This window comes from Bison bison, unplaced genomic scaffold (assembly GCF_000754665.1).
Source record: "Bison bison bison isolate TAMUID 2011002044 unplaced genomic scaffold, Bison_UMD1.0 scf7180017864174, whole genome shotgun sequence".
Taxonomy (NCBI): Eukaryota; Metazoa; Chordata; class Mammalia; order Artiodactyla; family Bovidae; genus Bison; species Bison bison.
The window spans coordinates 1,394,415-1,418,070 of NW_011494746.1; the positions used below are offsets into that span (position 1 = coordinate 1,394,415).

At 36.0% G+C, this 23,656-nt stretch overlaps 1 protein-coding gene across 1 annotated transcript in view; it reads right to left on the reverse strand.

Annotated features, from left to right (window-relative positions):
- SOS2 (son of sevenless homolog 2 (Drosophila)) overlaps window positions 1-21,180 on the reverse strand; it is a gene marked incomplete at its 5' end in the record, with an annotated part of 80,698 nt that extends 59,518 nt beyond the window's left edge. The window contains 5 exons of the mRNA XM_010842280.1: window positions 1,445-1,588; window positions 5,317-5,520; window positions 16,120-16,284; window positions 17,210-17,341; window positions 20,983-21,180. Coding sequence (XP_010840582.1) covers window positions 1,445-1,588; window positions 5,317-5,520; window positions 16,120-16,284; window positions 17,210-17,341; window positions 20,983-21,180 — 843 coding nt within the window. The remainder of the gene's footprint in view (window positions 1-1,444; window positions 1,589-5,316; window positions 5,521-16,119; window positions 16,285-17,209; window positions 17,342-20,982) is intronic.
- Between the last annotated feature and the right edge of the window lie 2,476 nt (window positions 21,181-23,656).

The following is a 23,656-nucleotide window of genomic DNA, read 5'->3' on the forward strand; positions in this document are numbered from 1 at the left end:
GTTTCAGAAATGGATAGTTATAATGATAGTATATTACTATGAGTTTCATTTATCCCTTAAATTGTACACTTAAAATTGCTAAAACGGCAAATTATGTTTTACCATAAAAATTAGAAAATACATTTTTGAATACAAGTTTTTGACTCATGATATCTGTAAGAGTACAAGCAACCAGATTACAAAGTAATATTCTAAGATATCACAATATTAAAAAAAGCTTTCTAATAAGAGCAAGCCTAAGTATCTTGGTTAGGCATCAGTAACTGAGTATTTCTATACTATCAGTTCCATTGTCTACACAATGGATGTAATAAAAGTGATGCATATTTTCACAAAAATTAAAAAGAGATTATAAAATTATGAAATTTACATGATAACTAAAGAAAGAACTTTTAACATCTGTTTTCCAAAAGAAATAAAACTAACCAATGAATATGAAAAGATGTTCAACATCATTAAAGAATAATGAAATACTGTTTTTCTCTCACTAGACTAGCAAAATTTAATGGGATAACAACCAGGTCTGAAAATATGGGGAAAAAAGAGGGCCTGCATATACTGGAACTTATCTGGAAGTAAATTTGGAAAAATGCTTCAAAGTTCTTAAAATGTACCATAATTCTACTTCTAGGACTGCATCTTAAAATAATTAATGGATTATAAAGGCATTATATAAATGTTTGTTATAGTGTTGTTTATAATAACAAAAAGAACTAAGACAACCTACATGCTTAACAATAACAGATAATTTGAATAGTATCTCCATAGTACATGGTACTTTCAGATTTTAAAAGCTATAAAGTATATTTATTAACATGGAAAATGTTCCTGATGTTGAGTGAAAAAAAGCAGGTTGTAAAATAGTAAGATCCTATTTTTGTAACTACACATAGGTTTGTTTAAACATGTAGACAAATATTCACAAGGATAAATAAATCTTATAAAGACAATCTCTAGGTTTTGCAAAACAGTGATTTTTGTCTTATACTTACCTACATTTTTCTGAACATTTTTAAAATGAGTTATGTTAATTTTATAATCATTTGAAGTACAAAAATATGATTTTCAGTTTGAGAAAAAATATATAAATTTCCTTTTTGATTTTTGGAAATTAAGACTAAAATCCACAAAAGTTAAACTTTTAGCTTGGTCAATAAAATTTCTATGGTCAATAAAAGCAATGATCAATAAAATTTCTTTTCTTTCCGCCTTAAGTGCACTTGCCATCAAAAAAAGAAAGGTCTTAAACATTACTAGTCTATCAGCTTTTGATATAAATATTAGCATAAATACACCATAAAATGCCACTATAAAGACAATGTAATTTTAGTTTGCTACTGGTTAAATCTTAAGCATTTTTTATAGCAGCCAGCAGTGTCTTCTAATTTTCACAAGGAAATACAGCACTTAGGACTTTAAAAGGAAAACAGTTTTGTAAATTTACCTCTGCCAGATCTTCAAAACAGCTGCCAGCTAAGGGATGAGGGCTACTTTCATCAGTCATTTCAACTGTGTCTTCAATTAAACCTAAAAGTTTCACAGTCAATTCATGTATATCTAAAATGTTACTGAAAATCTTTTCAATATCCTAAAAAAAAAAAAAAAGGAAGGTTAAGACATGTCAGGTTGAAAATTTCATTAGAGAATTATTAAATATAAGTAATATAAGTGCTAAGGGTATATTTTCATCCAATCGCATACCAGTATATTTCAAGACATAAAATATATTCCGAATCATAGCAAAAGTCAATCATGAATAAGGAAGGGAAATGAATCTTTTGGATTAGATTTAGAATTATTGACCAAAACTGTATAGAATCTATATTTTCCAGTAAATGTGCTGTAAATCTCATATGGTGGATGATTCTGAGCAACTTTTTAAATGAAGAATTCGGGCATTCGAGTATTTTTAAATTGGGTAGGTGCTAAAAGTCTTGATCAAAGTCTCAGAGTTGGTTAATGACAAAAGCTGGGATCAAAATGAAGATCTGACTCCTAACTGAGACACAAAGTAGTTCCACAATATGTGACCTGTCTCTTAAATTTGAGGAGGAATTAAAGATTTCAGTCAAGCTCTTCAGAGTGAACTTTATCTGGGTTAAAACATGTTAAATACTCTGGAAACAAGAAGACCACGTGACTGACTATCCAGGTTATAGCCAACTAGTATTCATTCTGCATCTGGTAATGGAAACATGGATTAAGGAACCTAACAGACTTGAGTTTGGATCCTTGTCCCACTACTTGCTAGGTGAATGACTCTGGATTAGGACAATAACAACAGCTAACATTTCTTGGTCACTTACTATGTTCCAGGCACTATTATAAGTACCTGACATGTAAGTTCATAACAGATTAGCTACTATCATCATCTTCATTTTACGAATGAGAAAACAGAGACACAGAGCAATTATGTAATTTGTCCAGGGTCACACAGCTGGTATATTAAGACCTACCTCATAAGGTTTTTAAGAGAATGAAATGAGATGATTTCTACAAAATGCTCCTGGTATATATTAGGCCTTCCACAAATATGAGTTTTCTGAAGACATAGGGGTAGGGGTAAACCCCAAAGGAGTAAATTAAGATTAACAGTCATTAATTCTTTTATCAAATATTATTGAATTCTATGCTCTGATCTTAGATGGTCTTTATTTCAAAAGTTTACAGTCTCATCTATGTTGAAAAAATATAATATAGAGATAAAGGGATTCCCTCTTTCTCCTGACTCTTGAGTATTTAATGAAAATTTTCTGTCAAATCAGCACAAATTCAGTGAAAAAAGAACCATAAAAATTAATTCTTGAGGAATGAAAACTGATGGGATGAACAAAAGGTAAAGAGGATAATAGTTCCAGCAATTATTATTAGCTAACAGCATTTATTAAGTTTTTAATTCTTCATCCACTTTAGATAAAACCCAATTGTGGTATAAAAGAATCAAGTTCAACCTCCGTAAGTAACTTATCATGTCATAACTATTTTGTGTCTATTTCCTCACCAGTAAAGTTGAGGTGATAATACCTGTCCTACCTATCTCAGAGAATTTTTAAGGGTCACACAAAATAGGACAGTACTTTGAAAAACATAAAAATGTTAACTACTTAAGGCAGTGTGTCCAGTAGAAATTATTATCAAATGTTAAACTAAACATGCATTTTTTAAAAAAAGGATAAAAGCCAATTAAAACATCTTACATTTTCATTAATAACCTCAGATATGCAGATGATACCACCCTAATGGCAGAAAGTGAAGAGGAACTAAGAGTCTCTTGATGAAGGTGAGAGAGGAGAGTGAAAAAGCTGGCTTAAAATTCAACATTCAAAAAATGAAGATCATAGCATTCAGTCCCATTACTTCATGACAAATAGATGGAGAAAAAATAGAAACAGTGACAGACTATTTTCTAGGGCTCCAAAATCACTGTGGACAGTGACTCTAGCATGAAATTAAAAGACCTGCTCCTTGGCAAGAAAGTTATGACAAACCTAGACAGCATATTAAAAAGAAAAGACATCCCTTTGCCGACAAAGGTTCATATAATCAAAGCTATGAATTTTCCAGTAGTCGTGTGCAGATGTGAGGGTTGGACCATAAAGAAGGCTGAGCACCAAAAAATTGATGGGTTTGAATTGTGGTGCTGGAGAAGACTCTTGAGAGTCCCTTGGACAGCAAGGAGGTTAAACCAGTCAATCCTAAAAGAAATCAACCCTGAATATTCATTGGAAGGACTGATGCTGAAGCTCCAATACTTTGGCCACCTGATGTAAAGAACCAACTCATGGGAAAAGATTCTGATGCTGGGAAAGATTGAGGGCAGGAGGAAAGGGGACGAGAGAGGATGAGAGGGTTGGATGGCATCACCAACTGGATGGACATGGGTTTGAACAAACTCTGGGAGATCATGAAGGACAGAGAAGCCTGGTGTGCTGCAGTCCATGGGGTTAAAAAGAATCGGACACAATTTAGGGACTGAACACATACACTTACACACACAATAGTTATTTGGGAGAGGAAGTCAGGAGGTAAGAGAAAAGCTAAGAATTTAAAGTGAAAGACACTCAGACATCCAAGGGAAAATAGATCATATAAGAAAGGAAGGAAAGAAAAAGAAATCTAAACAAACAAACACAGCATCTGTCTAGATAGATTCCTTAGAAAACTACACAGGTTAGAAAAACATGGACAAGACTCTCCTGGATCCCCATCATAATTCATCCCACTCCTACCCGACAGAGTAGAACTCTGCTGCTCTGCCTTTGTTTATGAGACATTCTGCATAAACTTTTATTCTTAAAAAGTCTCACTATTAAAATTTTATACTACTCTAAAGTACTTACCAAAAGACAGGACAAAATGTATATCTTTCTTTTCTAGACCATACATTTCTTTCACCATCTTCAAATGAATAACTATAAATCTCAAATATTGCACAGTAGAAAGATTTTATTCCAGTGTAATTCCCCTAATTTTGTGTCTAATTTTCATTGCCACTGAACGTATTAGTGTAACAACCCATGTACTAAAAAACCCACAACATGATTTTGTCACAGAAATCAGGGCAAAGCTCTGTAAGAAATCAATTGATTAAAGTTGATAACTTTCTTTCAAAAAAAAAAAAAAAACTCCCACAATATCCCCAGTGTTCACAGCAGCATTATTTACAATTACCAATATATGGAAGAAACTTAAATTGTCCCTCAACAGATGAATGGATAAAGAAGTGGTATATATACACAATGGAATACTATGCAGCCATAAAAAGATGAAATTTTGCCATTTGCAGCAACTTGGATGGACTTGGGAGGGCTACGTGAATTAAGTTAGACAGAGAAAGACAAGTACCAACTATATATGGGATCTAAAAAATACAATAAGCTAGTGACTATAACAAAAAACAAGCAGACTCACAGATATAGAGGACAAACTAGTGGTTACCACTGTAGGGGACAGAGGCAGTATAGGGGTGGGGAAGTGGTAGGTAAAAACTATCGAGTGTAAGATTGGCTACCAGGATGTATTGTACAACATGAGGAATATAGCCAATAACTTATACTAACGATAAATGGAGTATAAACTTTAAAACTTGTGAATCACTATGCTGTATACCTACAACTCATTCGGGAATGTGTATCAATTATATTTCAATAAAAAACTGAAACAATTTAAATAAAGCCAAACAATACCACAGTACTGTATAAAACCATATTTTTGTTTTACATACTCATTAAGTTTATAAAGTTACTACTTATGATTTTTAAGCTACTATCTGACATTTGGGGGCAGACAGACTTTCAAACCCAAAAAGGTACTTACAGAAGGTTTAAACAGCTTTCTGTCAGAAAGAAAAGCTTCTCGAAACACTTTTATGATCATATTTAGTTCCCGTAGATACTGTCTTTCTTCTGCAATTTCAGTTCTAACAAGGTCATAGTAGTTTAATTCGCCTGAAGAACTAGGTTCATCTTCACAAAGAGAAACCAAGCCTATGTCATCCTGATCAAACATGTCCATCAAAACCTAAGAAATATAAATCAGTAATGAATAAACTTATCTTACTTACTGTTACAGGACCATTTCAAAGTACTTGGAATTAAAATATTATTAAACAATGAGAGCTATGTGTATTATAGGCCAAATTTATAAAAGAAAACTAAAGAGAAATATGAAAAGCTAAAGTGAGATAATGTTCAAATAAAACTGGATATAGAAAAATAAATATTTATGAAAATAAATCTAATAGTGAAATACATATATACACATATTATGTACACAAATACATGTGTGTCTGTGTGTATATAAATACATATATACATACATGTAAACACAAAATTTACAAGAGCAAAAAGAGTACACATTTGGAGAACAAATCTGTACAATTGTTCTGAACAAATCAGAACAATCTGAGCCAAAAATCACAGTTCTATCATTTACCTGTGATATAGACAATATAATATTTTCGAGTATTCCTTCGAAAGTCAGATCCCTTACATGTATGTAATTGATGAAAGAATTCAATGAGGTAAAGGACATAAAATGCATACTATTATGACTAGCAAATAATAGGCATTAAAAATAGTAGTTCTTTATCCTACTGTAAGAATGCTTAGGTGCACTTAAGTGGAGTTTAAAGGAGAAAAATGAAACAAGACACAAAATATAGAAATAGCATGATGCTTTTCTGATGCATATTTACTACATTAACAACTGCTATAGAAAGTTCTTTGTTAAAATCAAGCATCCCACAGATGCTTAAATTGCTATAGTGACAATTTCCCCTTTCAGGAAAGAATAAAGATTGGTACTATGGACTTGAGTCAACCAACACTCAGTAGCTGGATGTATATTAAAGTCAACAGGAAAAAGGTGACCATACTTTTTAGAATTAAAAACATTGATAGTTTAAAAATAAAAGAAAAATTGGACCTACTTAATTATATATGCATGACTAACTGAAAACTACTTTCCTAGAATTTAAGAGAGAAAAAAAAAAAGCACATTTCCAAAAAGGAAGCTCCAAAAGTAAAACAATTAAGAGAATGAGCAAATTCTGACAATATGAGATATTCATTCATTCTCAAAAATATCTACTGATCACCAGAAATCGTGCCAGATGTTGGTAAGATATAGCAGTAAGCAAAATAAACATGAATTCTGCTTTCCTGATCTTTTAAATCTAACTCAAAAATATTTCTTAAAGCTGGTCAGTTCTCTCCATTACCCTCCAAGCTTCAAATTAGACTATTAAGGAGCCATATCACCTCTTAGAAGGTCTTGCAATATGACCTCCTTGCCACAGGTTTCTTCCTAACCCCAGTTCCAAAATTATGTTCCTAAAACCAAATTGTGTCACATCCTACATATACATGATACTGGATTTCATTGCTTTCAGTATACAATTCTAATTTCATGAAGATAAAGCCACTTACAATTTAACCCCGGCCTACCTCCCCAGCCTCATCTCCTGTGATACTCTAAAATCCCTCTTCTCTTCATTGCCCTCTCCATGCAACTCGCCCTCCTGCAACTGAACATCATCGCCTCCCATTCTCAGCCACTTAAGACCTTTGAAGAAACCACTGGGCTGCACAGGGAATTAGCTAATGATTTTAGGCAGACACACAAAAGAATGGAAAGTATGGCACAGAACTATCTTCTCTTCCCCCACTAGAGATATTTTTAAAGTAGTCTGTACTTTGTATCTCTAATTTCTTAGTTCTCAAGCTCACCACTCTACTGAAACTCACTAATAATGTCTGAATATCTTTTTGTTTTCTCTAGTTATTAACACAGATAACCAGAACCTCTTAAAACTTTCTCTTCCCTTGGCTTCTCATACACCATTCTGTCAGTGAGGCCTCCTTCTCTACTGCTTACCTTCCCTGCCACCCACTGAAGGGTCCCATTTTTGGAACTGTTTTGGCCACACGACACCCAAAATCCTGAATGTAAATGCTACAGGAGTCAGGCAGATGACACATCATATTAATACAGAAGAGGTGACAGGCAGTGTGGCAAACTAGAAAGTGCATGGACCTAAACAGGAAAGTGTGCTCAATGGTAGCTGTTTTATCAGGCATTTTGATTTTCTTTTTCAAGAGTCTGAAATCTAGATTTTATGTAGAATTTTCATTATTTTTAAATATAAACAGATTGCAAATAATTCAAAATTTTAAAAAATAAACCTGGAGCCCCTATTCACTAGGTGGAGAACCCCTATTCAATAGCAGGCCATCAGTCTGAAACATGTACTATATTTTCTTCTGAATGAGCTCACCTTCTTAGATGATTATCAATCACTAGATAATGACTCCCTAAATATTTATGTCAGAATCTCTCTGGAATCTAGACAAGTGCTATGAAAGGCTGGCTAGGTATCTCTCTGTCTGACAAACCCATACATGTACACTCCACTTGAGAATCACTAATCAAGCATCATCTACTTCATAGCTAGAAAACTTGTCCTTACCCTAGACTTAACACTTCTCAATTTTCACACCAAATCAGTCCCCAAATCCTTTTAACTCCAATTACAAACAGCTCTTAAAACTGGTCAGGTCCTTCTATTCTCCTGTCCTTCACCTTCTCTTACTTCTCTTTCCTTCCAACTCTCACATTTATTCACCTGATAAATCCTTAGTAATTTTCATCACTTAGCTCAAATAAAATTGTCTTTGTATAGCTTTTCCCAACTCTTCCTGAACTCCTCCATTAAAATCTTTCCCTGGCTTCAGTCCTCCATAAGCATCCCCTCTCTTTTCTATATAAGCACCTAACTTATACTGACATATCTACAGATAAGAGCTGTAATTCCATCTTAAAATCCACAGCATTTGATGCACAGTAAATGCACAAAAGATACCTGCTTAAAGAGCATACATATATTGTATGTTTGCAAATTAAGAAGCACAAGCTGGAATCAAGATTGCCAGGAGAAATATCAATAACCTCAGATATTCAGATGACACCACCGTTATGGCAGAAAGTGAAGAGGAACTAAAAAGCCTCTTGATGAAAGTCAAAGAGGAGAGTGAAAAAGCTGGCTTAAAGCTCAATATTCAGAAAACGAGGATCATGGCATCTGGTCCCATCGCTTCATGGGAAATTGATGGGGAAACAGTGGAAAGAGTGTCAGACTTTATTTTGGGGGGCTCCAAAATCACTGCAGATCGTGATTGCAGCCACAAAATAAAAAGACATTTACTCCTTGGAAGGAAAGTTATGACCAACCTAGAGAGCATATTCAAAAGCAGAGATTTTAGTTTGCCAACAAAGGTCCGTCTAGTCAAGGCTATGGTTTTTCCTGTGGTCATGTATGGATGTGAGAGTTGGGACTGTGAAGAAAGCTGAGCGTCAAAGAATTGATGCTTTTGAACTGTGGTGTTGGAGAAGACTCTTGAGAGTCCCTTGGACTGCAAGGAGATCCAACCAGTCCATCCGAAAGGAGATCAGTCCTGGGTGTTCATTGGAAGGACTGATGCTAAAGCTGAAACTCCAATACTTTGTGAGTTGGAGCTGAAACTCCAATACTTTCCACCTCATGAAAAGAGATGACTCATTGGAAAAGACCCTGATGCTGGGAGGGATTGGGGACAGGAGGAGAAGGGGATGACAGAGGATGAGATGGCTGGATGGCATCACTGACACGATGGATGTGAGTTTGAGTAAACTCTGGAAGTTGGAGATAGAGAGGGAGGCCTGGCGTGCTGCGATTCATGGGGTCGCAAAGAGTCGGACACGACTAAGCGACTGAACTGAACTGAAATTGCTAAGACTTGTAATGACTTGCAATAGCCTTCCCAGGTGCCTCAGGAGTGAAGAATCCACCTGCTAATGGAGGAACCACATTGGAGACAGGGGTTTGATCCTTGGATAGGGAAGATATCTTGGGGGAGGAAATGGCAACCCAGTCCAGTATTCCTGCTGGGATAATCCCATGGACAGAGGAGCCTGGTGGGCTATAGTCCATGGGACTGTAAAGAGTCAGACACAATTGAGTGACTGAGCAGACACAAGACTTGTAATGAATGGCTAAAGACTGAGTTAAGGATCAGAATAAATGTTAGGACAACAAAAGCAGTTCTTGGTCATGTTCACAAGAATAGTAAAGGAGAATCAGTTCTTGAAACAGAATAATATTACAACAAAATAAAAAATACAGAAGAACTCAACTCCTATGACATCTGGGTCCACAGAAATAATCTTCAGAACAGCTCTGTGCTCTTACTCTCTCTTGCCTTGAATCAGTTCAGTTCAGTTGCTCAGTCGTGTCCGACTCTTTGTGACCCCATGAATCACAGCACGTCAGGCCTCCCTGTCCATCACCAACTCCCAGAGTTCACTCAAACCCGTGTCCAACGAGTCAGTGATGGCATTCAGTCATCTCATCCTCTGTCGTCCCCTTCTCCTCCTGCCCCCAATCCCTCCCAGCATCAGAGTCTTTTCCAATGAGTCAACTCTTCACATGAGGTGGCCAAAGTATTGGAGTTTCAGCTTCAGCATCAGTCCTTCCAATGAACACCCAGGACTGATCGATCTCCTTTAGGATGGACTGGTTGGATCTCCTTGCAGTCCAAGGGACTCTCAAGAGTCTTCTCCAACACCACAGTTGAAAAGCATCAATTCTTTGGCATTCAGATTTCTTCACAGTCCAACTCTCACATCCATACATGACCACAGGAAAAACCATAGCCTTGACTAGACGGACCTTTGTTGGCAAACTAACGTCTCTGCTTTTGAATATGCTCTCTAGGTTGGTCATAACTTTCCTTCCAAGGAGTAAATGTCTTTTAATTTCATGGCTGCAATCACCATCTGCAGTGATTTTGGAGCCCCTCATAATAAAGTCTGACACTGTTTCCATTGTTTCCCCATCGATTTCCCATGAAGTGATGGGACCAGATGCCATGATCTTCATTTTCTGAATGTTGAGCTTTAAGCCAGCTTTTTCACTCTCCTCTTTGACTTTCATCAAGAGGCTTTTTAGTTTCTCTTCACTTTTTGCCATAAGGGTGGTGTCATCTGCATATCAGAGGTTACTGATATTTCTCCTGGCAATCTTGATTCCAGCTCGTGCTTCTTCCAGCCCAGGGTTTCTCATGATGTACTCTGCATATAAGTTAAATAAGCAGGGTGACAATATACAGCCTTGATGTACTCCTTTTCTTTTTGGAACCAGTCTGTTGCTTCCTGACCTGCATATAGGTTTCTCAAGAGGCAGGTCAGGTGGTCTGGTATTCTCATCTCTTTCAGAATTTTCCACAGTTTATTGTGATTCACACAGTCAAAGGCTTTGCCTTGCTTAAACATCAAATTTCCTCTTAAGCATATATTTTCTATTTTTCCAATCTGAATATTATTTTCCTTAATAGTGAAAATATATGAAGGGTTGAGCTTTAAAATTCCTTCCTATGATCATATACCTATTCTCAGGAATCTCTGATGGGCCAGAATACATCATATAGTCAAATGCTGCTTTTTTAAGTGCAGAAAAAAACTTGATTCTCAAGTTCTCTGTCAAATTATATGACCTTGTCTGGGAAAATTAGAGACCTCTAGAAAGCACTTTGAACAGTTTATTAAACAGATGGCTTATAAGTTCCTGAAACAGTGCTCACAGGAAATCAGTTTAGATTTACTAAGATCACACCATATCACACTAGTCTCATTACTCCATTCACATGACTAGTCCCACAAATAAAGTCATTTGGATCTTTGCTATACATATGACAGTCTCTTGTGACAAATTTGGAATCACAGGAGGAAAGGATGGGCAAACTAGCCCACAGTCCACAATGAGCCTACTGCCTTGTGTATAAATAAAGTTTTACTAGAGCACAGCCTAAACTCATTGTTTTACGGCTGCTTTCTTGCCACAAAAGCAAAGATGAGTGGTTCCAAGAAAGGCAAATATATATATATATAGCCCACAAAACCTAAAATATTCATCCATCTATCTGGTCCTTTACAGATAAAGCCTGCTGATACCCAAATTAGACAAAGAGGTGAAATGGCAGCTAACTAAAAGCCCGTAGTGAAAAAAAGTGGTAATTTATTAATCTAGAAGGATGCCTCTAATAACATTATATGAGGAATATCACCTATTACACTTTTTATAATATTTTTAATAAATAATTCAAACTGAAACAAACTAAGTTTCTTAGACTGGCATATATTATAAAAAGCTAGTAGGATATCTACAATGATGAATAACAAAATCAGATTTTTATAATATCTTGATATGCTGGACATAGTCTCAATAACAGTATTAAGTTTTAGAGAGATAAATTTGAATTCAAACTTGGATGAAAAAAAATATACCAACAGCACACATTGTAAGAAATCAAAGATACAACATACTAGTACCTCACGTGAAAAGTCCTAGGGAGTTGAGATATATAACATACTAGCATCTCCTGTGAAAAAGTTGAGACATCTGTAAACTCATTAAGTAAACAGAACAACATGTGTGCTCCAAAAAGTTAACAGTAAAATAATAAAAGAACATCATATCGAATAAAGGAAGTAGGCATTTCATTGCACTTTGTGTGGTCAGAACAAATCTAGTCTGTTGTCTTTATTTTTGAAATCACAGTCTAAGAGCAATTCAAAGAAAATCTGAAAATCATGTCAAAAAGATTGGTTTGCAAAGTCTCAAAAGGTGAAAATTTAGTACATGGAAAAATGCTTTAATAACGGAATGACTTATTCTGAAAAACAGTTTCATCGAATTAAGGAATCAAAGTTAATAGGAAAGTCAGATGAAAACTGACTTTTTATATATAGGATGAGTAAATAATAAGGTCCTACTGCATAGTAGAAACTATATATCTAAGAAACTATATTTAATATCCTATGATAAACTGTAATAGAAAGGAGTATGAAAAAAAGTATATATATATATATAACTAAGTCACTTTGCTGCACAATAGAAATTAAACACAACATTGTAAATCAATTATATTTCAGTAAAAAAATTTTTAATGCATGCCATACTTGATATTTATAGTTCTACTACAGGTCTGTACCCTAAAAATGCACTGAATTTTAATAAATTCTCTTTTGGATAATTCCATCCAAAAAATTTTTTAAAAAGCATGATGTGTTTAAAATTGTACATATTGAATTATCAAGTATATTCTTGCTAATAAAAAACAGCTAGTCTGGAAAAAAGTTAATAGGAAAGTTAATTTTAACTCTCTATGAGGAAGACATTTCACCTAACTAGAATTCTATAAAAATGAATAGACAGTTTTATGAGCAATAAGCTCCCCAGTGCTCAAACAGACGCTATGTGACTACCACCTGTCAGTTTGCATATAGATCTGGTCTCTTGTAATTCTGAGACTGTGTAATTGTCTAAGAATTTAACTACTTTTGCTTTTTAAAAGAGTCAGAGAAAAGTTAACTGACTCAGATATAGAATAAAGTCTCCCCTTCCCACAGTCTCTCAATAATCCCACGCAAAGCCACTATTCAGGGCAGGGAGAGTGGAGGAATGGGGCAAATAAAGGAGGAATCCCTGCATGAGGGTGTGGGGAAAAGCTGCAGCGCCCCATCTCAGTGTGCTAGTTCCTGAGAGGAGTAGGGAGGGTGTTTACAGGAGTGTAGGGTTGGGGCACAAGATGTTAGCGATCAATCAGAGTATAGAGACTATCCATAGAATAGCGCAGCTTGATGCAGGGTGCTGGAGCCCTAGTGGGTAAGGAGGGTATTTTCACGGGAAGTTGGTCCAGCAGCAGTGGATCAAGAGGGGATTGTCAGAATTTGAGGAGGGTTAGGACAAAGTATACAAAGAAGGAGAAGGGTTTCTATGCCAAAATAGGGTGTCTACACCAGAGTGGGGAGATAGGCCTGCTGGGAGACTGGTCACATACAGAAGTGTTGATCAAACAAATAAATATATTAAGAAAAACAGGAGCCAAGTTTCTATCAGATAACAGAATTACAAATGTAAAAATGGGGAGGCGAAAATGAAGTCTGTGGTAATGAACCTGGATTGAAGAGAACTCATCTAAAGATACATAAGATATAAATACAGATGTATATGTATGTGCTATTATTGTTGTCTCAGTCACTAAGTTTTGTCTGACACTTTTGTGACCCCACGGACTGTAGTCTGCCAGGCTCCTCTGTCCACGGGATTTCTCAGGCAAGAATACTGGAGTGGGTTGCCATTTCCTTCTCCACGGGATCTACCCAACCCAGGGATTAAACCCACATCTCCTGCTTTGGCAGGCAGATTCTTTACCACTGAGCCACCAGGGAAGCCCATGTATGTATGTATACAAACACACACACACACATATTCCCTAATTTTGACCTTAGAGAGATCGGAGGAGTAACACTCCAGTATCAATGAGCTCATCGAGCACCAAGATCATGGTTTCTAAATACCATTCTCCACTAAAAGGAACCAGGGATTTTTAGAAAACAACTAATTCCAGGCTTGAGTAGCCAGGTAAAGAACAAGTTGAACCTGGAGCATCTTATGTCAAAAGAGAGACCGGGACAGAGAAGCAAACTGAAGGGGCTCCCACTGGTCAACTTGAGACAATCTGAATATCAAAATAACTAATAAAGTAACAAGTTATGTTTCACTAAATAAAATAAGAATCAATGAGTCCATATTAAAATAAATTGTAGCTCAGTTGGTAAAGATTCTGCCTGCAATGCAGGAGACCTGGGTTCAATCCCTGGTTCGGGAAGATCCTCTGGAAAAGGAAATGGCAACCCACTCCAGTATTCTTGTCTGGAGAATCCCATGGACAAAGGAGCTCAGGAGGCTACAGTCCATTGGGTAGCAAGAGTTGGACACGACTTAGCGACTAAACCACCACAAAGTGTGATGAGGATCAAGATATTTACATAGCCTTAAGATACTCCACAAAATATTCATTAATTACCAAAGGGTAAGGAGTCCTTTAAAGTAGAGAAATCTAGGAGACAAACCCTTAATCAAGGGATTGAAGTGACCATCACCAAAAATGGGACACATCAAAACTGCTGTCGTGTGACAAAGTACAATGAGAAGAACTTCTATGGCATTTCTGCCACAGCTCCATACATAACCTGAAACTTATCAAGAGAAAATGTCAGAAAAAACTGAAGAGCATTTTAAACATTAATAAGCATGTCAAGGTCATAAAATGTCAAGGTCATAAAAGTTAAAGGAAGAATGAACTGTTCCAGAGTGAACAAGGAGAAGAAAAAGATACATGACAACTAAACACAACACATGATTCTGAACAGGATCATTCTGCTTAAAAGACGTCACTGGGACAACTGGCAAAACCTGAACAGGGTCTGAGGATTACATAATATAGTGTATCAGCATTCATTTCCTGGATTTTGACTGTCACAGTGTGATTATACAGGAAAATGTTTTTCTTCATAGGATACACTAAACTATGTCAATAACCTACTCTCAAGTGGTTTAGGGTACAAGGGGGTATCTTTTTTTGTACATGCGACTTTTCTAAAAGTGAGCTAGAAACTAAGTTAAAAAAAACATATAATCATTGTTTTTCATTTTTTGAGAAGTCAAACAGAAATAACAAGGAATTTCTACAATAAAATTTAAGTGAAAAATCATTTTTGAGACTATGGCGTAGTACAATGGCTCTCAATTGTTAACTGTACATCAGAATCACTTGTGAGCCTAAAGGCCAACCCCAGGCCAAGTAAATAAGACCCTCTAGAGGCAAGATGCAGACGTCAGTATTCTTTTAAATACTGGTAATAAATAATAAATACTGGTAACTCTGATGTGCAAGGTGAAGAACCAGGGGCCTAGGCCAGGCCCTGGGGTAACTCACACCTAGAGGTCTAGCTTACGCACCTTCTCTATGAAGTGCTTCTGGTCTTCCCTATCCAGAGTTAATCACTTTCTTCACCGCACCTTTGATTCATTTGTATAATAATAGTTTTAATTATCTTGTACTGCAATTATTTGTTTATAATACATTTATTACCCACTAAAATAAATTCCTTCTAACACAGGGACTGCTGATATGCTCAGTGTTGTACATTGCTCAGGGCAGTATCTGACACATAACAAGCATTCAGAAATGTTGATTTCAAAAGAAAAAAAAAAGGAGGAAAGTAGAAAGGGAAGAAAAGGAGGAGAGAGGAAAATAAAAGACTCAATTTCTTTCCTCAGTAGCTTACAGACAGGAAGAATGAAGTAACAAAAAAAACGATCCGAAGAAAGTAACTCTAGCATTGTAAAATCTTCTCTTTCCTTATGCCCCACTGAATTATGCTGCAAAATCGAAGTATGTTTTTCAAAATTACTTCTTAAAAGTATCTGAATATTCTGGATTTATTATCTTTCTAAAAATACAAAACTCAAACTACTTTTTTAAAACTTGTTTGAGGTTTTGGATGTTTTTTCTCTGCATGTAAAGAAGTTTTGATGGAAAAAAAGAGATTCTCATCCCACCACATGCTGAAAAATCTGAAAATATCATTGTTATTAGTCTATAAGGCCACCATTTTTCTGTCTTGCAACACTAGGAATTATAAAAATCACTAATATAACCATGTATTAAAAAACAGAGATAGAAGTGACATAATCACTAGCATTCTAGCTAAATTTAAATACTTTTTAACACTTACCTTATCTGCACACATTGACACTTTAATGTCTTGTTGAGATATTTCATAATGTCGGATATTAAAAACATAATTACCAGCCAATTTCAAAATATCAGCTGAGATATACTCCAGCACAGCCACAATATACAGGGATACATGGTAGTCCACTTTGTACCCTAAAACTTCCTGTGGAAAAAATAAACACAATTCCCCAAAATGGCAGCACTGTCAAGTAGCAGGTAAAACGCACTTAAAATTTTTATTTAACATTCTTGCTTATAAACAACTTTCCAGAAACCAAATGTCTAAACTCAAAGGTACCACAGGATGTAAAATGAGCTGTTGGCTCATTATCGGGGTTTTGGTTTTGATTTTTTAAATCTAACAAATCTGTCTTTAGTATCAAACAAGAAGCGATAGTTGATTCTAAGACAGAAATCTTAGACTGGACTTCACTGAAAACCTCTTGATATATTATCCAAAACCCATCTGACAAATATTTGCATTTTTTAATTAATATTCCCAAATTACAACGGTTTCTACTGAGGGGATGACATATATGTGGGGGGTTCTAAAACTGCTACCAAGGGATATTCAAATCCAGGTACACCAGCTACTCTGTACAGACTAAATAATATATCCTACTCAACACCCAACTTTACCAATGTATATAAAAATATCTATAACAAATACAAATGAATTTAAAAACAGTTCTGAACTCACAGTAGCTTTTGCATTATACACAACAAAAAGCTGAAAGTTAATCAGCGTAGCAGTCATCAGAAGATGCCAAAAAGATGCATTATTTCTTATCATTAACTTTTAATACTATTTGAAAAGCAACTGATTTTATCAGAGTATATTTCTTTTTGCTTTTTGCATATATTAAGGAACATATATATGTATGTGTGTGTGTGTATGTGTATATACAAGTATATACATATTCAACTGCACATACACAGTCACATAGACCACGCATATAAATACATAAATATATTTATAGACCATGTATATAGATACATAAATACTATATAAAGGACTATTTGTTAAAAACTTCTCTCAACAGTTTTTTGTGTGTCTTGTTATTGTATGTTTGCTTGTTTGCTTTTACCTTCAATGAAGGATGGATTTTGTCCACAGGCAGTAAGAGAGGATTTCTTCTTTTTCGTTTCTCTATGGCAGACTGTGCATCAGCAATAGCCCATTTATCAATTGGATGAGGAAAGGTCTTTTGAACTCGTTCCTGTTCAGATCACAGCAGAACTATCATTAACAGAAGTGCTCATAAACGGAAAGTTCATACAAAATTAACTTCATCATCATCCTCATGCCAACAGTTAATAGTAACATAACCTGTTCTGATTTCTGCAATAAATTAATGTTTTTTGTTTAAAAAAAATTCAAAGCACTATCAAGATTTTTCCACATAATTCCCACAGGTAAATAAAAAGGTGAAGTTTAAACAGAAAGCTTTAAGTGTAAGCATAACTAAGATAAAATTGGAAAAAAAAGAAAAAGTAATAATGTTAGAGATTAAAGCAAACATAAAATATGCTAAGTCAGTGATTCTACGGTCAAGGTTTCTAGGGTTAAAATTGTTTACCCAGCAGAAGTTGTTAACTTGTTATTAATAATTATTATGCAGTCATTCTCCTTCTGCTAATCTCAGAGCTTTATAGAGAAGAATTTTAAAAAGGAGAAATATCATGTACCTCTTAAAGAATCAAGTGTATGGCAGAGCTCAGAATAGTTTAAAGAAATGTATCACTTGGCAAAAACAATACAAACCTTTTATATCATCTAATCTTATTAACAAATTTAGTGGTAATAACAAATCTTATTACCAGTAATTGGCATGAATAATGAGAAGTGATGATAACTGAATCAAACTCCAATTCAGCAGAATTTCCTGTTTTTTAAGTTATATTCTCAGCTTCTAGCATATTTAGCTTCTGAAAAGTATACTTTTATTATATTTAGTTATGTCCAATTCTTACAGCAGAGAATACGGAAACAAATGCATTAATTACCAGAGTTCCTGAAAATCTTAATATTGTTGTTACTGTCAGTTGCTAAGTTGTGTCTGACTCTTTGTGACCCCATGAACTGCAGCACACCAGGCTTCCCTGTCCTTCACTATCTCCCAGAGTTTGCTCAAATTCATCTCCATTGAGTCAGTGATGCCATCTAGTCACCTCATCCTCTGTCGTCCCCTTCTACTCCTGCTCTCAATCTTTCCCAGCATCAGGGTCTTTTCCAATATAAGTCATCTCTTTGCATTAGGTGGCCAAAGTATTAGAGTTTCAGCTTTAGCATCAGTCTTTCCAATGAGTACTCAGGGTTGATTTCCTTTAGGACTGACAGATTTGATTTCCTTGCAGTCCAAGGGGCTCTCAAGAAATCTTTTCCAGCACCACAATTCAAAAGCATCATTTCTTTGGCACTCAGCCTTCTTTATGGTCTAGCTCTCACATCTGCCATGACTATTGGAAAAACTATAGCTTTGATTATAAGGACTTTGGTCGGCAAAGTGGTATCTTTGCTTTTTAATACACTGTCTAGATTTGTCATAGCTTTTCCTCCAAGGAGCAAGTGTCTTTTAATTTCGTGGCTGCAGTCAATGTCCACAGTGACTTTGGAGCCCAAGAAAATAAAGTCTGTTACTGTTTCTATTTTTTCCCCATATTTGCCATGAAGTGATAGGACCCGATACTTTGTTTTCTGAATGTTGAGTTTTAAGTCAGCTTTTACACTCTCCTCTTTCACCCTCATCAAGAGTTTCTTTAGTTCCTGTTCGCTTTCTGCCATTAGAGTGGTATCATCTGTACAGCTATGGTTGTTGATATTTCTCCCGGCAATTTTGATTCCAGCTTGTGAGTCATCCAGCCCAGTATTTCACATGATATACTCTGCATAGAAGTTAAATATGCAGGGTAACAGTACACAGCCTTGACGTACTCCTTTCCAAATATTGAACCAGTCCATTGTTCCATGTCTGGTTCTAACTGTTGCTCCTTGACCTGCATACAGGTTTCCCATGAGGCAGAAAGGAGGTCTATTACTCCAAAATAAGATTATCCTTTACCCTGGAAGTTGTTGCCTTGTTAGAAAATAATTTTCAAAGAAAGGTGACATAAACAATATAATGCCAAAGTAACTTTTAAAAACTATACTGACAGGTATTTCTAAAAATTTAGAAATACTCACATGTAACTGAGCCCAAACAGGTATTTCAGCACTAAATTACACATGATCTTTTAGGTAGACACACACATGCTTCCCTCGTAGCTCAGACAGTAAAGAATTGGCCTGCAATGTGGGAGACCTGGCTTCGATCCCTGGGTTGGGAAGATCCCCTGGAGAAGGAAATGGCTATCCCACTCCAGTGTTCTTGCCTGGAGAATTCCATGGACAGAGGAGCCTGGCAGGCTACAGTTCATGGGGTTGCAAAGAGTCAGACATGACTGAACAACTTTCACATTCATTCATTCATATATATACATATATGTATATTTTTTTAATCAATGAGTAAATATCTTTATTCTACACTAGTCCTTTATGGAACCTAATATTTGTATGCAGTAAAATGCACAGATCTTAAGTGTATAATTAGATAAGTTTTGAAAAATGTTTACACCTGTGTAACCATCTCACTAATCAAGATTACAGAAAACTTCTATCATCTTAATCTCAACTTCATAGGCAGCTACCATCCTGATTTCTATCACCATTACTTTAAGCTATTTCTGATTTTCATATAATTGGAATCAATAAATATATACTTTCTGGGGTTTGGCTTATATTTTGTTCCACGTGATAACTGTAGATTATAGCTATGTTATTGCATATATCAATAGTTTATTCCTTCATTTTACTACTAAGTAGCATTCTATTTTATGAATCTATCACAATTTGTTTTCCCATTTTCCTATAGATGGAAATTTTAGCTGTTTTCAATTTTTGCTTGTTATGAATAAAACTGCTTATACATTCTTATATAAGTCTCTTTGTGAAGGTATATTTTCATTTCTTTAGGATTAAATACCCAGCAATAAAACTTCAAGGTCATAGGTTAGGTATATAGTTAACTATAAGAAACTGTAAAACAATTTTCCAAAGTAGTTATGCCATTTTATACTCCTACTAGCAGTGTTTAAGAGTTCCAGTCGCTCTACATCCCATTAGTATTCCATGTTATCAGTCTTCAACTTTATCCCTCTTAGTGGGTGTGAAATAACTCCTTGTACTTTAAATTTCTATTTCCCTGATGAATTATGAGTTTGAATACTTTTCATATGCTCTTTTATGAACTGTCTATTCAAGACTTTTGTTCATTTGGGTGAGCAAAGAATCTTTTTATTTTGGATTTGTAATTGTTTTTCTTTTTTAACATATTCTGGATACAAGCCCTTTGTAAGGAATACATATTGAAAGCATTTTCACCTAGTCTGTGACTTGTATCGTTTTCACCTTCACATCAATTTTATTATTTTGCTATTTATGGTATTTTGAGTCCTCTGTAAAAAAAAAAAAAATTGTTTAACATCATCTTATAAAGATATTCTGCTGCATTTTCTTCTAGAAACTTCATAGTTCCAGCTATTATTTTTAAGATTATGATGTATCTTAAATTTCTGAGATGGTTTCAAGGGTTTTTTCCCACCAAAAATTTATCCAGTTGTTTTAACACTTATTTTGGCTGAATAACTTTACTTTCCTCATTGAATTGCCTTGACATCTGACAAAAATGAATTGATCATACATCCCCCATATGATTTCAATGGCTTTAGTTTCCATGATAATTTTAAATGATATAGATGTAGATATAAAAGTTAATTTATATAGTGGTTCAATGACTTTTTGAAATAATACAATCATTTTTACCTCCACATCTTGAACAGTCCTTGGTTGGGCCATGCATAATTTATTAAGCAGCTGAAAAATCAGCTCTTCAATGTAATAGAGAGACTCTTCATTAGCTGAGAGATTGGGATGTACTTGCTCCTGAACCTTAAAAAAAAAAGTTCTCAATTTAAGTATAAGCAAAATGATACTTATTAAACAAAAGTCTGAGAATCTTACATATAATTAATAGTACTTTATCAGAATGGTTATTCAAATACAGACATAAAACACAAAAAAATGGGGGGAAAAAGTTGGTTTCTGTAAACTTTTCTTAACTCATAGAAGTCGTTCTTAATCTTTCTTAGACTATGGGGTTGGAGACCGAATAGCAAGCAGATCAAACCAGTCAATCCTAAATGAAATCAGTCCTGAATATTCATCGGAAGGACTAATGCCAAAGCTGAAACTCCAACACTTTGGCCACCTGATACAAACAACCGACTCATTAGAGAAGACCCAGATACTGGGAAAGACTGAAGACAAGGAGGTGGCAGAGGATGAGAGAGAGGATAGATAGCATCACCAACTTAATGCACATGAATCTGTACAAACTCTGGAAGGCAGTGGAAGACAGAGGAACCTGGCATGCTGCAGTCCATGGGGTTGCAGAGAGTTGGACACGCCTTAGCAACTAAACAACAATAATACTCTATGAAAATCAACTGAAAGCCACTGGTCTCTCTTCTCCTTACCACCAAAAAACCATATACACATAAAATATTCTATACAACTTCAGAGGAAGCATGGATACCCTGAAGTTAATTAATAAACCTACTGTGTACAAGGATCCTATTAGGGACGATATCAGTCACTCTTACAAAAGTCCTGAGGCTGTAAATTTCTGTGACAAGAGGAGAGGCAGCCAACTATCTGTGTACAGAAACACGTACATAACTTTGTACATGGTTTGGGTTTTGCCCTTCCTTTGACAATTATAATCCTAATATCTTTTCTTTCCCCTTTGAGTAGAGCTATTAGCAGAGACATTACTTTGCCAACAAAGGTTCGTCTAGTCAAGGCTATGGTTTTTCCTGTGGTCATGTATGGATGTGAGAGTTGGACTGTGAAAAAGGCTGAGCGCCGAAGAATTGATGCTTTTGAACTGTGGTGTTGGAGAAGACTCTTGAGAGCCCCTTGGACTGCAAGGAGATCCAACCAGTCCATTCTGAAGGAGATCAGCCCTGGGATTTCTTTGGAAGGAATGATGCTAAAGCTGAAACTCCAGTACTTTGGCCACCTCATGTGAAGAGTTGACTCATTGGAAAAGACTGTGATGCTGGGAGGGATTGAGGGCAGGAGGAGAAGGGGACGACAGAGGATGAGATGGATGGATAGCATCATTGACTCGATGGACGTGAGTCTCAGTGAACTCCGGGAGTTGGTGATGGACAGGGAGGCCTGGCGTGTTGCGATTCATGGGGTCGCAAAGAGTCGGACATGACTGAGCAACTGAACTGACTGCCAATAAAATCAACAACTACAACAAGGGGGTGGGGGTGGGGGAGGAGGAAGCTTGGCTAAATGTAGGCCAATGGTGGAGCTGAAGCACTATCAGCCCCACAGAGGTGGGTCAGAGGTGTTCTGCTCCGAGCTGCATTTCCCCTTACCCAGAAACACCACCATTCTTGCTCCTATTCCTACACATCCCCCTCTGCCTCAGATGAAAGCCACACCATTCTGTTTACAGATAAGTTCAGGTGCTTTGGGTCACTGGTCTTGAATCTACCCTGTTTTTTTAGAGTTACGATCCAACTCCAGAGGCATTTTCTGAGAAAAGTGGTTGAGGCCTGCGGTCATGACTGAAAAGTGATACCAATACTGTACCACGTGAGTCAGATGCTGCTCTTCAGTTTCAACCTGATTACTACCAACCCTCACTCTCCCAGGGAGACAAGGAGCAGGGCCCTTTTCACTTAGGCTGCTGACTTTATTACAAAACTATTTCCTACAGTTCAAAAGAAAGAGAACATTTTTGCATTAGACCTGGGCTATATGCAGATCAGAACTGGCTGTGAGTTAGAAGAGGCACCATTAAATTTGAGGCCCAGAACACGCTGGGAGATAGGTCTGTATAGTGTGTCATACAGGTCTTTGGGGTATTTGGGCCCACCTCACAACTTCTGGACCACCCTGACTGCTGATGTCCACATTAGCACATACTTGAACTTCTCTGAACTAATGTAGTTCAGATGTTTGACCCCTGAGTTTGAGAAGAGAAAACTGGGTAGCCCAGCTACCAAGACAGACCAGATGTCCCTCAAAAAAGCATGGGTTCCTGGCTACAGACCCTAGGAAGGTGAATCAAACCTTTTTCCTTTGGCTTTTCTTTCCAAATTTATTTGCTTTTAAGAACTATAAACTCTGGCTACTGTTTCCTATGTCCTCAGGGCCCCCTGGGTATACCTATAAAGCTTGATGATTCAGAGCAGATGTAAGCCAAGAAATCATGGCACTGAATGTGCTGAGTTCAGACAAATGATATTTATATACACATTCAAATTTGAAGATAATGTGTAATTCTTTAGGTTTCAAACACTGTAATTAGACATAAAGCAAAAATTAAAACGTGTTGCAAAGTTAAATAAAACAAACCTACTAGAAGTCTATGAACACTAGGTCATAAACCCAGCAACAGAGGTATCTCTGAATGACC